General features: G+C 36.1%; 1 protein-coding gene across 2 annotated transcripts in view; it reads left to right on the top strand.

Moving 5' to 3' along the window:
- Positions 1 to 14,178, top strand: part of NEK10 (NIMA related kinase 10) — a 114,171-nt gene that overhangs the window by 69,814 nt on the left and 30,179 nt on the right. For both annotated transcript variants that reach the window (XM_068935465.1, XM_009687925.2), the window contains exons 27-28: positions 9,764 to 10,040; positions 10,129 to 10,215. In XM_068935465.1, the coding sequence (XP_068791566.1) occupies positions 9,764 to 10,040; positions 10,129 to 10,215 (364 nt within the window). The remainder of the gene's footprint in view (positions 1 to 9,763; positions 10,041 to 10,128; positions 10,216 to 14,178) is intronic.

The following is a 14,178-nucleotide window of genomic DNA, read 5'->3' as shown; positions in this document are numbered from 1 at the left end:
CTCTTGGAACAATTTCAAATCCATGCAGACTCTTTAATTTATTTTTGACTAGGTATGCGTTCATTCTCTGTGGACATGCTCATGCAGGAAAAATAACAATATCTTAAAAACTGGTATCATCTCGTGCTGGAAAATGGCGTTATTGTGGAGATACTTGCAGTTTTGATAGACTCTGATAATATCTAATTGTTAACACACATTTGTGAACGGTTAGTGAACAGGAGAACGTGCACTTGCTTAGAGTGGAACAAATGGATACTCTTCTGCGTGATTCACAAACAATACATTGAGAAAATGGAGCCTACACAAATATAATTTTTAATTACAGGTTGCTAGATAAAGAGCAGTGATGCTCATAATGTATTTGCTAAGGCTTTCTTACTGTCTGATACAGTTCTGCAGAAATACTACAATTTTTTCATTTGCTTCAGGCTGTGAAGTAGCCACACACTCTTCTTGAAGGACATCAGCATTTTACATAATAAAGCAAATTTGTATATAATCTTGGAGATTTTATTTTAAAAAAAAGGAGGGCAATGTTTTTTCGTAGTTAGAAGTCCACTGTGAAAGCTATTGCTAAGGCAATTATGAAGGAAAGTTAAAATTTATACAGCTACTCTTGTCTGCTCAGCTATTGCATCTCTCTTAGAAAGACTTTTTTTTTTTTAATCGAGGCTCAGTAGTGAAGTATTGAAGAATCCCTAAGAAAAAGATTATCATTTCTTTGTCTTTACATGCTGACTCAGTATAAGGCTTATAGAAATGAATTACTTTTCTTGCATAGCTTTTAAAACTAGTAGTCCAAGAACTACACACGATTGTGGCTTGAAATGTGAGAGTTACGGAGGTGGAGGTAAAGTATAGGATAGGATTATGGCTTAAATAAGCCAATATCAAAAGCTACTTTACATATTTTTAGAGTTTTCTTACCCTACGCTTGAAAGCTGGTTGTATAACATTTTTCATATCTTGATATAGTCATTCTCATGCATAACTGCGATCAACTTTGCAAAAACACCTATTATGAATGGAAAGCTGAACTGTATTTATTTTGTTACTCTACTTGATTTAAGATTTCAGTGCAGTTATTATTCTTCAAGAGAAGAGTGCTCTCTCCAGACCGTTACAAGATGTGATAGAGCCAGGAGCTGTACCTTGAAGTTAGAGTACTTCCGTTTTGCATAAATACTTAAAAAATGTGCCTATCCTCAAAAAGAGAAGGAAAACATTTCTATATCTTAGGGGATGATGGCTAGTCTTCTGAAGGAAGAAATACTGTAATTCTAGTTCCACCCCAACAGATATTTTATTATGTGTGTAGAATGAAACAGGTCCAACAGGAGAGTTTGAGAAAGATCCAGAACAACACTGAGGTTGAAGGAATATGGTTCTGTATAGAGACCTGATTGTATATTCTTGCTGTAAATCAACTGGAATAAGAAATCAGACTAGGATTTCCCAGATTTCAGAAGAGTGCTACAGGGCTTAGAAATAGAAGGAGCCATGTTGTTTCCTTCTTCTCAGCGCTGCAGGAAAATTTTATGAAGTTGGAGGATTTCTAATAAAAAAAACCAATTCTTGAAAAGTTTAACTTTTGAAAAAAGATAATATTCTGACTAAAAATATTAAGAATGTCAAGCAACTGTTCTTGAAATAAAAACTCTGTGACGTGTGGACAGCCTCGTTCATCTTAGTCAAGTCCCCAGCGATTCCACAGCCAGCTAATGTGTCGTTTTTCTGTAGTGTCAGAAAACTGCATTTCTGCCATGTAGCTCAATGTTCTGTTAAAGCCAGTTATCTTATACTTCATATTCTCTCTGCTGAGATGTATGTATCATGGCCTTCTTTTTCATCCGCGTTGTGTCATGTTGTGAATGTTTTTGAAGTAAAGAGCATACTCTCTGTACTGGTTTATGGAACTATGTGGCATAGATCTTTTGGAGCCAGAGTGGAATCTGCTTTATAAAAAGGTCAAAAGAAGTGTGGAAACTAATGAACTGGGCAATCTGAAGGCCAGGTCAATAGCAGGTGTTGGGAAAGTATTGTTACCTCACCTGGCAAGGGAAGTACAGTATCTACTCTTGAAAGTAACCCTAATAAAAATAATCATTATCACCTCATCACCTAAATTCTTATCTTTCATTGTTTTCTGCAGGAATTATTCTGTATATGAGAACAGAAATAGAGGTAAGAGTGAAGAGTGTTTAATAGAGTTAGTGTGTTCAGTCCTGAAAGGTGAAGTTTACTGACATAGCACAGAGTACATAGAGCGCAAAATAATAATTATCTCATACATAGTACTTTTCATTTCAAGGTGATCGATATTTTATTTTCATACTGTGGGTGGAAAAAGGTGGAGAGGGAAAAGGTAGTTTGTGCAAGGTCACCAACCAACCAAACCAGTGACAAAGTTGAGTCTTTCGGGTTCCAAGCCAAATCCAAGTCCTAAAACAGTAGTTGTTTTAACTAAAAATGAAAATATATTTTTAATATTTTCCTTTAAAGATATGAGTGGGTAACTAAGTATGGATTCCATTGCTTTGTTTGTGGTATGTAGATTTGAAAAATGTGGATATTATTTCGGCTATCTACAAAAAACTCAAAATAAGTCACTTGTATTACTGTGGAAATATGTATTTGATTACATGATCATCATCCATTATTGTGTCACTTACTGCATATGTCCTGAAGTGTTTTTTACCTGAGGAACAATGCTTAGAAGCCCTCGAGAAGCAAGTATGTTCCCATACTCCTTGGTATATAAAATAGGATAATCTTTTCCTGGATGCCAGATTTTTTAAATTACAATATCAATATATCAAAAACAAACCTTCAATTTGTACTGCAAAGTATATTTTCCTTTAAAATGTTCAGTTGCCATCATATAGTAGGATGAATACTGAGATTTGCCGCATTTTGAAAGTGGGACAGAAAACAGTCAACTTTATAGTCAATGTCTATATATAAAAATGTATAACAAAATCTGAGCCCATTGTACCTCCTGCTGTTTTGATCATATAAGTAGTCTGTCATGTTTGCCCACTTTTAAAGTAATCTCTGAGAGTAGCCGCTGTATCTCCACTTCTGAAGTTTGATTTGTGCATCTGGCACACATGTTCTATCACATTCTTTCTATATAGCAGGATTTTATAGTATTCTATTCTGTTCTTTAGGAAGTTAAGCTTATTTTCATTTTTGTATTAATAATATCATCTGAATTCACATTTTATATTTAAATCCATATATTCAAATCCAGTTCTCTAAGATGCTTAGGTAATGGAAGAGTAGGTAAAACTTTTGTTATAGAGCATAGTGCAATCTCATTGAGTGGCTCCACATCCAGCGTCTGTCAGGGTTAACAGTGTGTCAGAACTTATAGGCAGTGCTTGTGATGAATCTTGTAGGAATACTTGTAAATACAGACCATGCTTCTCCTCCCACTCTTTTCTTTGTATTCATCACAGGATTTATGGTCAAAGGGGGAAGGATTAAAGCAGAAGGTCTAAGAATTTCCACTTTTCCAACGACTCTGCAGGCTACTGGCAACTCTTGTCATAAAAAGCAGCCATCGGTTTCTTCCAATTTATAGAAAAAAACAGAACAGGCTTACACCTATTTGAAGGGCAAAGGAGCAGAAAGTGATTGAACTGTATTTTCATCAAGTCATTTTCTTCTGTGCCCAAATACAGTTCTGTGCTGTTGACAGTTTGACCCTACTAATAATCACGACTTGGCATTACAAAGGTAATGCTTAATAAGCAATTCAATTTGGATTGATCTATTTATTTTTCTTGTTAACTCAGAAACATACACAAAAATTGGATTAATGTAACGTCCATTTTAATTTCCCTTTTCTTTGTGTTTAGAAATATGTTTTATTTGTTCAATTCAGCCAATTAGTACATAAAATCTGTTTTCTTAAAACAACTGTATAAAAATGCAGCAGCTATTGTTGTATTTGTTGAAGCGAAGAGTATGTTTGCTTCTAAATCACTTAGAATGCAGCACATCATTAATATTACAGCAATAGTCCAATCTTTATTTTAGGTTAGCATATGCAATTCATATTCTTTTTATAATTTTTTTTGGTGATACTACCTGTTTGTGCACAGCTGCATACAATTCTCATTTCTTTTGAAATGAGTGTAAGGAGTCAAGAATGTCGTGAAGGCTTAGCATCCCACCAGTTGTTCTCTTTTTCCACCTTTCGGTCCATTGATTTTGTTCTGATACTTTTCCATTTTGGTGTTTAAGTAGAAGATACTGGAATTAAAGTTTAAATTAAAGTTTAAATGGTAGAAGTTACTGCTGGTGTGATGAAAAAAGAAGTAACATTTTTAGATTTACAGTATTTTTTTCAATTAGATTGTAGAATATTTAGAGAATAAAATTATTATGCAATAACTATTTTGTAGGTGTAATTTTTTAAGAATTGTTGAATGTAGAAAATTAGTCATCACAGCTGAGTTACTACCTGTGAAAATGTATGAACAGCTATTAAGGACAAACCCATTTATTTGTTTAACTCAGCTTCAATTTGTTAGTGTGTCAGAGTACTTTAATAGACTCACAGAAAATAAGTTGGGAAGAGATGTCAGAGGTTAGCTAGTCCATCTCCAAGCTTTAGAGCCTATCACCCCTGGCAGGTATTTGACCACATTCTTAAAAATGTCGAGTGATAGAAAGTCTCTATTATCCCCACGCAGACTATCCCGAGTTAGGGGACAATTTGAAATCAGCAGAAATGCAGAACTGTCTTTACTTTCAGCTATCACATGTCTGAATGACCTCTTTTTTCCCATTCAAAAATATTATCTGGGAAAACTCTGAGGAGGCCTGAACCACTGTCAGAAGAGAACTGAAAATCCTGGGCATATCCATAGCACATACGCACTGTGCAATATGCTGCTATACCTGCAGTTAGTCTGACGCTTTCAGAAAATGTTCATCTAACTTTGTATGCCTGACACAGCAGCCATGTTATGGATGAGATATTTCCAGGAGATATCAGATGGACATGTGCACATATGTGGTTATCACATATCCGGATATCACAAGTTATCACATCTACTCTTTGTGTATATCAAGTGTTGTACAATTGCTCTGAGAGCGGTAAGTCCAGCATGTCCCCAAAATACTGGATTTACTGAGCATCTACAAGGCTGCTACATAGTAAGGACACATATTTATGTCTGCAGGATCCCAGAAAAATGTAATAGTTGAGCCCTTACTGTTAAGTGGTTTTAAAGTCTAACTTAAGTGTCACTTGTTACAGTGACTAACTGCAAGTAAGTAAAAAGTGTTAATTATTGTTACTTTTTGTCCTCTCCACAGTAGAAATACATAAGTTATTTCTTTCCTCTTATTTATCTCCTGTCTTTTTTTTTTTTCCTTTGGACTGAACAATCCAATTCCATTAGTCTTACTTTGTAAGTTGTGCTTTTAGACCTCTGATTATTCTCATTTCTCTCCTTTGGTCTCTTTCCAGTTGGTTTATATCTTTTTTGAAGTGTAGTGTCCAAAACTGGACTCACTTACTCCAGCGAAGAAACTTATTGGTGCTAAGTAGAAGGTTTTCATTGCTCTTAGAGATGATTCTCTTCTTTACACATCCCAGTATGATGTTTGTCTTTTCGTAACAACATAATCTCATTAAGTCATGTTCTGTTTCTGATCCACCAAAACCCCCATAGCTATTCCTACAGTGCTGCTATCTAACCATTCATTTCCTAGTCTGCATCTTTCTGCAGTTGTTTCTCTCTACTCATAAACTTGGCATTTTTCCCTTGTTAAACTTCATCATTTTGTTTCAGACAGTTTCTCTAGTTTGTCAAAGCAATTTTCTAAATCCATTACCACTTGTATTTACATAACTTTGTGTATGATACATATACTGTAATATGATATATGATATGCATATATCTCAATATATGCAAATTCACTAACATTCCATCTATTCCATTATTTTAGTTATCATTGGAATTCATGAGCAGTTTTGGACCAAGATCGGAAGATATCCTTCAAAATTGTGCTCGCCGCCTATTTTTATTTTAACAAAGGGTTAAAGTAGCCATCAGGTTGAGTACAATTTTTCCAGTCAATTGTGCAGCCAACTGTATTGTGATTTTATCATCTTTCCCCCTAACTTTCTTATAAGTTATTCTCCCCTGAGCCAGCAATGTTGCCCTTGCGGCCAAGAAGGCCAATGGTCTCCTGGGGTGCATCAGGAAGAGTGTTGCCAGCAGGTCGAGGAAGATGATCCTGCCCCTCTCCTCAGCCCTGCTGAGGCCTCCCCTGGAGTACTGCGTCCAGTTCTGGGCTCCCCAGTACTAGAGAGGCATGACACTCCTGGAGAGAGTGCAGCAGAGGGCTACCAAGATGATCAGGGGACTCTCCTCTGAAGAAAGGCTGAGAGAGCTGGGCCTGTTCAGCCTGGAGAAGACTGAGAGGGGATCTGATCAATGTGTACAATTATCTGAAGGGAGGGTGTCAAGAGGATAGGGCCAAACTCTTCTCTGTGGTGCCCAGCAACAGGACAAGAGGCAACGGGCACAAACTGAAGCACAGGAAGTTCCATCTGAAGCTGAGGAAAAACTTCTTTGCTGTGAGGGTGACAGAGCACTGGAACAGGTTGCCTAGAGAGGTAGTGGAGTCTCCTTCGCTGGAGATATTCAAAAGGCGTCTGGATGTGATCCTGGGCAATGTGCTCTAGAGGTCCCTGCTTGAGCAGGGAGGTTGGACTAGATGATCTCCAGAGGTCCCTTCCAACTTCAAACATTCTGTGATTCTATGATAAGATGTCATGGGAAACATCCTCAAAAATCACTGATTACTGTAAAAACCAATATATATGATATCCACTTGTTCCTAGTGCACAAAAGCTACTTACACGTTACAGAAAGAAAGAAGTTGGTTTAGCATGTTTTGTTCCTCGCAAATGCATGTTAACTGTTACTCATGCTATCTTCTATGTTTTTTCAAATAGTTCATTAGTAGTGGAAGTACTTACGGTTTTTTTTTTTCTGGGAATAGAAATTCAATTGACTAGTATAATCCTGTAATTACTTGTCTCTAACAAAGAAGAATAATTAATCACTGTTTCCTAATACCATTAGAGAACTCTATATTTCTTAGAGAAAAATTGATTTTTTTGGACTGAAATGTGGCAAAACAGTCCTAAACACAAGAGCAACATCTGTGTTTTAATTAAACCTACTTTTTATTTTTCAGCAGTATGAGTTTTGATTTGTAAAGGATTAGATTCGTGATTGAAATGAAAAAGACCAATTTACAGTACAGATTTCACCTATCTAAAAATAAAGTACATCTGATTTTACAGTGATAATGGTGACCAGTGAAGACAGAAATAGTGAAAGTGTACAGGATATGGAAGGAGCACCTCATCTCTTAGACAGAGACTTTTCTTTTCAGTTGGAATACAGATTTCTATGTTGCCACAGATGCATTTGCAGTCATAAAGAAAGACAAATCTTGGGGAAAAAAAAGTTTAACTGGCTCTTAATGAGAAGATTTTTGCACAGGGACTTTTTTTCCCTTATATTTCCTTTAGAACTATGTGTATTTACACTGGAAGACAGAGTTTGTTTTAACAGAGCTGGTGAACAGTCTGACCTGTGGGGAAACTGAGGCACTGGCTGATTATGACAGTGTGAAAATAAGCTGATTCAACTGAGGAAACCTCCAGAAAGATTTGTAAAATACTGGACTCTGGAATCAGTTATGAGCACAGTTTAAATGAATTGGTTATATGCATCTAACCTGTGTTTAAATGTTTGCATTTGTTTTTCATATCCTACTATTTAATATATTTATTCAAAGGATATGTATCTATCTTTCTGCCTATCTGAAAGAAATCTCTCCAGGTATATGGAAATGGTTGTTTTAAGGTGTTGGAGAATACCTTCTCTACTCTGTGGTCACAAAACAGTATTCTTTTTACCTGTAAAAACACAGGCCCTGCTGGTCCCAAACCAAAGTTGGGCAGACGTGGTCTTGAACTAACATCCCAGCCTCCTCCAGTCAACATACTTTTATCCTTCTAAATCAGTTAGGCATTTTCTGAGTATTTCCAAAAGAGAAGCAACAGCATATAATCTAGCTCTTGAAAATTATTAGCTATTGTCTTGGTATGGCTAACTACATCACAGTAAATTTATATTGCTCTCTTTCAGATTAATAATGAGATACTGTAGTTCTCTGTATTCATATATTATGTAAATGGACCTGATTCTATGAATAGACATGTTATAGCTTTGCAGGCTGTTTTTGGATACATTTCAGTAACCTCTGAAGAGTTTCTTTGGTGGGTCTGATGAACATTTTTATCATAAGATCCGCAGAACTCAGTTCACGCATTTCAGGCAGCTTTCCTTTCTTGATGTGGTAGTTAGATCTGACACCAATTGGTAATACCAGTCTTGCTCCACCTGTTTTACAAGTTATTGTTAAAGACTTAGGCATTTGAGTGTGAGGTTTAATTTTGGCAATGTTGAAAGAAGTTCTAGGTTTTGAGTATACTGTCAGTACGATTTGATTCTGCTCTTGCTTTATGTTGCTTTCTTTGGCTTAGAACAGGGGATTATTTATCTTCAATAACTGTGCGCTAACTGTTTAGTGTACACAAACACATGTCCATAGAGCTTGCCGTATTATGCTGCGCAGCAGTCACTGCTATTGTAACATCTTTGACATAGCTCAGTCCAGTACCTGACCTCAGAAAGAACAGTGTCTGAGTTACAGGCTGAATAGTCTTTGACATGCCTGTTAAAAGAGTATAAGTATCTAGGAATGTATAATCCTCTGAAATTACTTTATCATTAATCTATTTGTATGATTTATCTCCTGTTCACTTTTATCACACTGTACTCTGACAAGATACAGTAAAACAAAGTATGAATTTATTTACGTGCAACAGCAATAATATGAAACGATTTGGAACAATATATAAAGAGATCAGAAAACCAGTCAGCCTCCAAAATATGTTGCATTAGAACAGAGGCAAAATAGGGATCAGGGATCTTTATTCTTTCTAGAAAAGCTATAAACAGCGATAGCAGGAGAGGCAGAATTTTATGCTCATTAAAGAGCCCCTTGCTACTGACAAGATTCAGCACTCAAATGAGGCACTTGAGACAGCCAAATAATTTATATTCCATATTTTGATTTTCTCATCTGTGCTTTGGAAATGCCAGTCAGCATTTGGTCAGCTTAGCTTCAGGGAATCACATCACATCAAGTTCATTTCATATTTTACTACTATATTGATTGTTGTGCAGACTTTTTGTTCTCCAGAACTCTTGTCTGCTGTTAATTATTTAAACTGGAAGAGACTAAATCTTCTGGTGCTTTTATGTGTGCACCCACTATGTCTTTGTCCAGTCTTTTATTTTTGTGTTGTTCACTGTTCTTTTGTGGTCTAGCATCTGTTTTGCTTTTTTCATTTTCAGTACATATTATGAAAAAGATCTTCATCAAGAACAAAGATGCTTTCTACATAAAGGCTAGAAATAATTTGGTTAGATGAAGAGTTTGAAAGTTTTTACTCTAAATTTAGAATCAGTGGCTGGACCTGATATCGTGTAGTCTAGGACTAACAGTTAATTGCGAACTGAAAGTTGATTTCTATAGGTTTGCGTGTGTGTATACACAAATGAATCTTTCATTTGCAGGTTGTCTAATAAGTGCTGGGTAAGAGCAGGGCATAAGGAAAGGTAACATTTTTTTTTTTGTTCTTTGTTGTCAGGAACGTTATGAAAAGTCAAATATTCGTAGCAGCAGCAGTGGAACAGCCTGTTGCAAATGTGAGTTTTCAGAAAACGCAGGCCTCCCAGCTGACAGCTCTCAATCTACGTGTGGAAAAGATGAGGACAGCAGTGGAACAGCCTGTTGCAAACATGAGTTTTCAGAAAACGCAGGCCTCCCAGCTGACAGCTCTCAATCTACGTGTGGAAAAGATGAGGACAGAACTTATGAAGAACTCCTGACAGAGGACGACAGCGCTTTAGAGAACTCTGAGAAAGGTAGTCATTAGCAAAAGAAGCATCAAGAGTACTCCTATGCTTCTCAGAGGTGGATTAAAAGCTTCTTTGCTTTGATTTTTGTGAGCAGATGCGTTCTCTGAATTAGATGATGAGCTGGACATATCAGACAACTCAGGCAACTCCAGTTCAAGTGCTTTGAAAGAGCCTGCTTTTGGTAAGTTTCCTTAAAAGTGAAGAGCTTCAGTGATTTCCAATGGTAAAGCAGTTTATTCTAAAATACTAGGGTATGTTATGATCAATTGCAAGTTCACCATATGTTGTGGGTCCTAAGTAAAAGAAAACTAAAATTGTGCCTCGGTGGCACCAGTCTTCCGGTAATGTGCATTTTTCATCACATTTTCTTTGTATAGCTTATCTCTATATTTTGAAGCAATGGCTAGAGCAGCCCGAATATTACTGGGCAACTTGAAAAGAAAGGTGTTTTTAGATTTGTGGAATGAGGTAACTGGTATTAATAAGAGACGGGAGGGAGATGGTGTGAAAACTTGCCTCAGAAGTAGTGATGCTGTAATGAATACATGGAGGCCTGTATAAGAGGCTGTAATGAAGAAACTGGAAAGAGACAAGCTTTAGCTGGGTGGATGAGTTGACTGAATGGAAGCAAAGGAATGCCTAATGATTAGATTTGAATTAGGAAGGGAGTGTGTGACATACAGCATTCGATTTGCCTTTCATTATTTTTAATAATCAGGTGGGAAGGCACCACTGTGTTGGGTGATAGTTTTTTGGATTGTAGTCTGAATCTGAAAATTGCAAAGAGGTGTAAAGCACCTGTAACCACCATGAGGTACCTGTTGAAATGTGGTCCACTGAAATCTGCCTGTTAAATGGGATGGCGTTCTGATTAGATTAGAAGAGAATCTAAGGGCATTCTGTGTTAGAAAAAGACTGATGTTAGAGCCAAGCAAAATCTGAGATTTCCATTCATCCCATGAAGTTCTGACAGATGATTTGTGGATGCTTTTTAAAGCATGCGATCCTTTTAAAAGGTGAAGGAAGGGAGTGTAGCTGTCTGAAGATCAACCAATTTTAGCGTTGCAAGATTGCAGGCTTCAAAAAACACAGAGTAGCAGTTTTATCTGTTTGTATTGCTATTTGCTACCTGCATTTACTTCAGATTTTGGCCCAGGTACCAAAGAAATATGACTGGTTTTAATTGAACTGTCTAGCTATTAGTGCAGGGCAAATAAATGATTCGATATTTCTCTTTAAGGTCCATTAATATCGTTTACTAATTGTAAATGGATAGCCTACCATTATGAAGGCCAGAGGGCCTGAGGCTAGCCAGCCTTGAATTATTACCAACCTTGTAAAGTGCTAAGAGAGTGACAGGAGAAGGTTACAGGATACAGGGAAGCGCGATCTGATATGGGGAGGAGGTTACATAGAAAGAGTCCCTTGTGGAATAACAGCCTGCAGAGGATCTGCTCTGTTTTGGTTTTTATATTAAAGAATAACACATTGCGTGTCCCCCAGAAATTGAATTATTTTGGCATAGTTCAGCATCGTACAGAGACGATTAAAATATTTGTGTGGATAATAATTTCCCACCCCAAAAGCATTACTGGAAATGATTTCCTTGTTGTTCATTTTTCTTTATTAAGATTTGGACATCAACATAAATCATCTTTTGCTAATAGTTAAATATTTTTCTTTCCAGATATCCATTGATTTAATAAAATTTTGTAACCAAAAAGACCTAATCAGTTCCTATTAATCCCATGAGCCTTAATCAGCATTTCCAAAAGTGGCTGCACATTTTCCTCCCAGCATACAGTTTAATTGGTGTATAGATACTGCAGTGTCGCTTTCCAAAAAAATAATTATGTAGCCATACATTCATAGATCACATATAGTTTCTATTTAATGCTGAAGTTAGTGCTCCACATCAGTTGTAATTAATGCTGGCATTTTTTTTTTCCTTTCAGGGAAAAAGAAAAAAATTTTAAAAATTACAATGATTTCAGGGGTTCTTGGGTATTGCTTGGGTTGTCCCCCATTCATTGCTAGTAAATAACTAACACTATATGAAGTATCAGCCATGGTTTTGTTGAGCATGTCAGCATGACAGGAGAAAATGTGATGAGCTTTCATCTCATTATCTTGGAAACAACTAACATGAAAATTTGAGTTTCAATTACGGGTATATTGATCAGGGTCTTAAAAGGGCTTACCTATTCATGCTGCCATCACAACATCCCTTTCAGAGAAAACATGATCTATGAGTGTAGAAAGATATCAAATGTAAAGCTTGGGTGGTATTTTGTAAAAAGATGTGATATGCTGTGTTGTTCAATGGCACAGCAGCTGGTGTGCAGGTAAATGACAGTGAAGTAATGGTTAACTTCATTATAATCCACTAATTGCCATAATATTTTTTATAATTTTACATACCTTATGCTTTTTAATTCTGTTTTAAGAAAAGGAGTATGGTTCTTAGTCTAGCCAATATAGTTCTTTAAGACTAACTCTTTTAACAACTCTTAAAGCTGCCAAATGGAGGGTACGTAGATTCTGGAACAGTAGTTCACACTACCTGAAATTATCTTCCTTAAAATATTAAATAGCCTAGACTTTTTTAATCCTACAGGAGCAATGTTCTGCATATGCATGATGCATAGAGGCATTAGTAGGAAATGAAAGGATGAAGATGGATGAAGAGTAAGGACACTCTGTGTCCAAAAGCAAACAAGAGTGCTGGGATGATGACAGCTTATTAGTTGCATTATTTTTCTTATTTTAAAAACAAGAAGATATTCTCAACTACTCCTTAGTTTAGTCATATTTGAGAGGTTTTTATTTGTTTTTTTTTAATTAGCAGTGTAACTGTACCTGCCGAAATGCTGAAGAAAGGGGAAAGCAGACACTTAAACCAAATAGCAAGAAAATATGACATGGTTTTTAGTGGTCCAGCGTAGTAGTACAATAAAGCTAATACAGTTTTGCATATTGTCAATCAGCTGGATGAGAGATAATTTAGATGTTAAGTGTCTGTCTGGGAGCACTTTTTGGAAATGACTTTTTGTTTCCTTAAGGCATATCCATTTACACTGCAATCAGGACAATGCCCTGTCATAAGTATTGCTCCTGAAACGCATTAAAATACTTGTTTTTGTAAAATATACCATTAGACAAAATTGTAGTTTCCTGTTGATTCTATTCTTTAATTTTAATCATATTTCATTTAGGAAAGAATCGTTTTCATTACTTTATAAAAGCAAAATTATTTCCAGTATCTACATTTTAAATTCATTAATGCACATCACTTCTCAATAACCTCATGCCAACTTGACACCAGAAGATTTTCCCAAGAAAAATCAGCACCTTGTGATTGTTTTGTCTTTTTCGTATCAGTGTAAGCACTAATATTAATTAACAGCCTTTCTACTAGAGGTAATTGCTTCACTGTTAATACTTAAATAGATTTTTGTTTTTGTACAACGCCTACCTTCAGTGCTTTAAATGCAAGCAGATGAACCATTCTAATACATGCGCACTACCGAAAGCTTAATGAATTATATAGAGAGTATGAAGGTGGTATTTCTTTTTTTTTAGAATTAATAAGCATTTTCCTAATCTTACCATATAAGTCAGAAAATAACCCTTATTACATCTCTGCCATGTACTGGCAGAGTGACTGGTGAGACAGCCTCTTTGGTGTGAAATATTATGCAGTTGTAAATATACTCATAAGCAAGCAGATTTGCAAGTCAAATGTGGTGAGTCATCTTCTAACCAATCAAGAAAATTTGGATATGAGCTCTTTCCTGATAGAAAGACTAAGATCATTTATTTGAAATAGCCAAAGGTTATAGTATTTCAGATCCAATTTCGTATATACATACTTGAAGAGGAGTAGCTGTTTTTAAAATTCTAGCAAACAGCTATGTTCAAACTTAGCTCTCTAACCAAGTGCTTTTAGTTACAGATTTTTTTCTCCCATATATTCCCTAAACAGATTGCATTCTTTGTCAGAACAGAGTGCCTGAGGTTGTAACTCAAAATTCTTATCCCAAGTAACATGATTCAGGTTCAGCCAGAGCTTCTACTTTTGTATTTGTATTACTGTGTCTGCATCCTTCTTTTTGGCTACAGAGCTTAAGTGCCTTTTTTGCTA

The sequence above is a fragment of the Struthio camelus genome, chromosome 2, assembly GCF_040807025.1.
Source record: "Struthio camelus isolate bStrCam1 chromosome 2, bStrCam1.hap1, whole genome shotgun sequence".
Taxonomy (NCBI): domain Eukaryota; kingdom Metazoa; phylum Chordata; class Aves; order Struthioniformes; family Struthionidae; genus Struthio; species Struthio camelus.
This window is presented reverse-complemented; position numbering and strand designations above follow the sequence as displayed.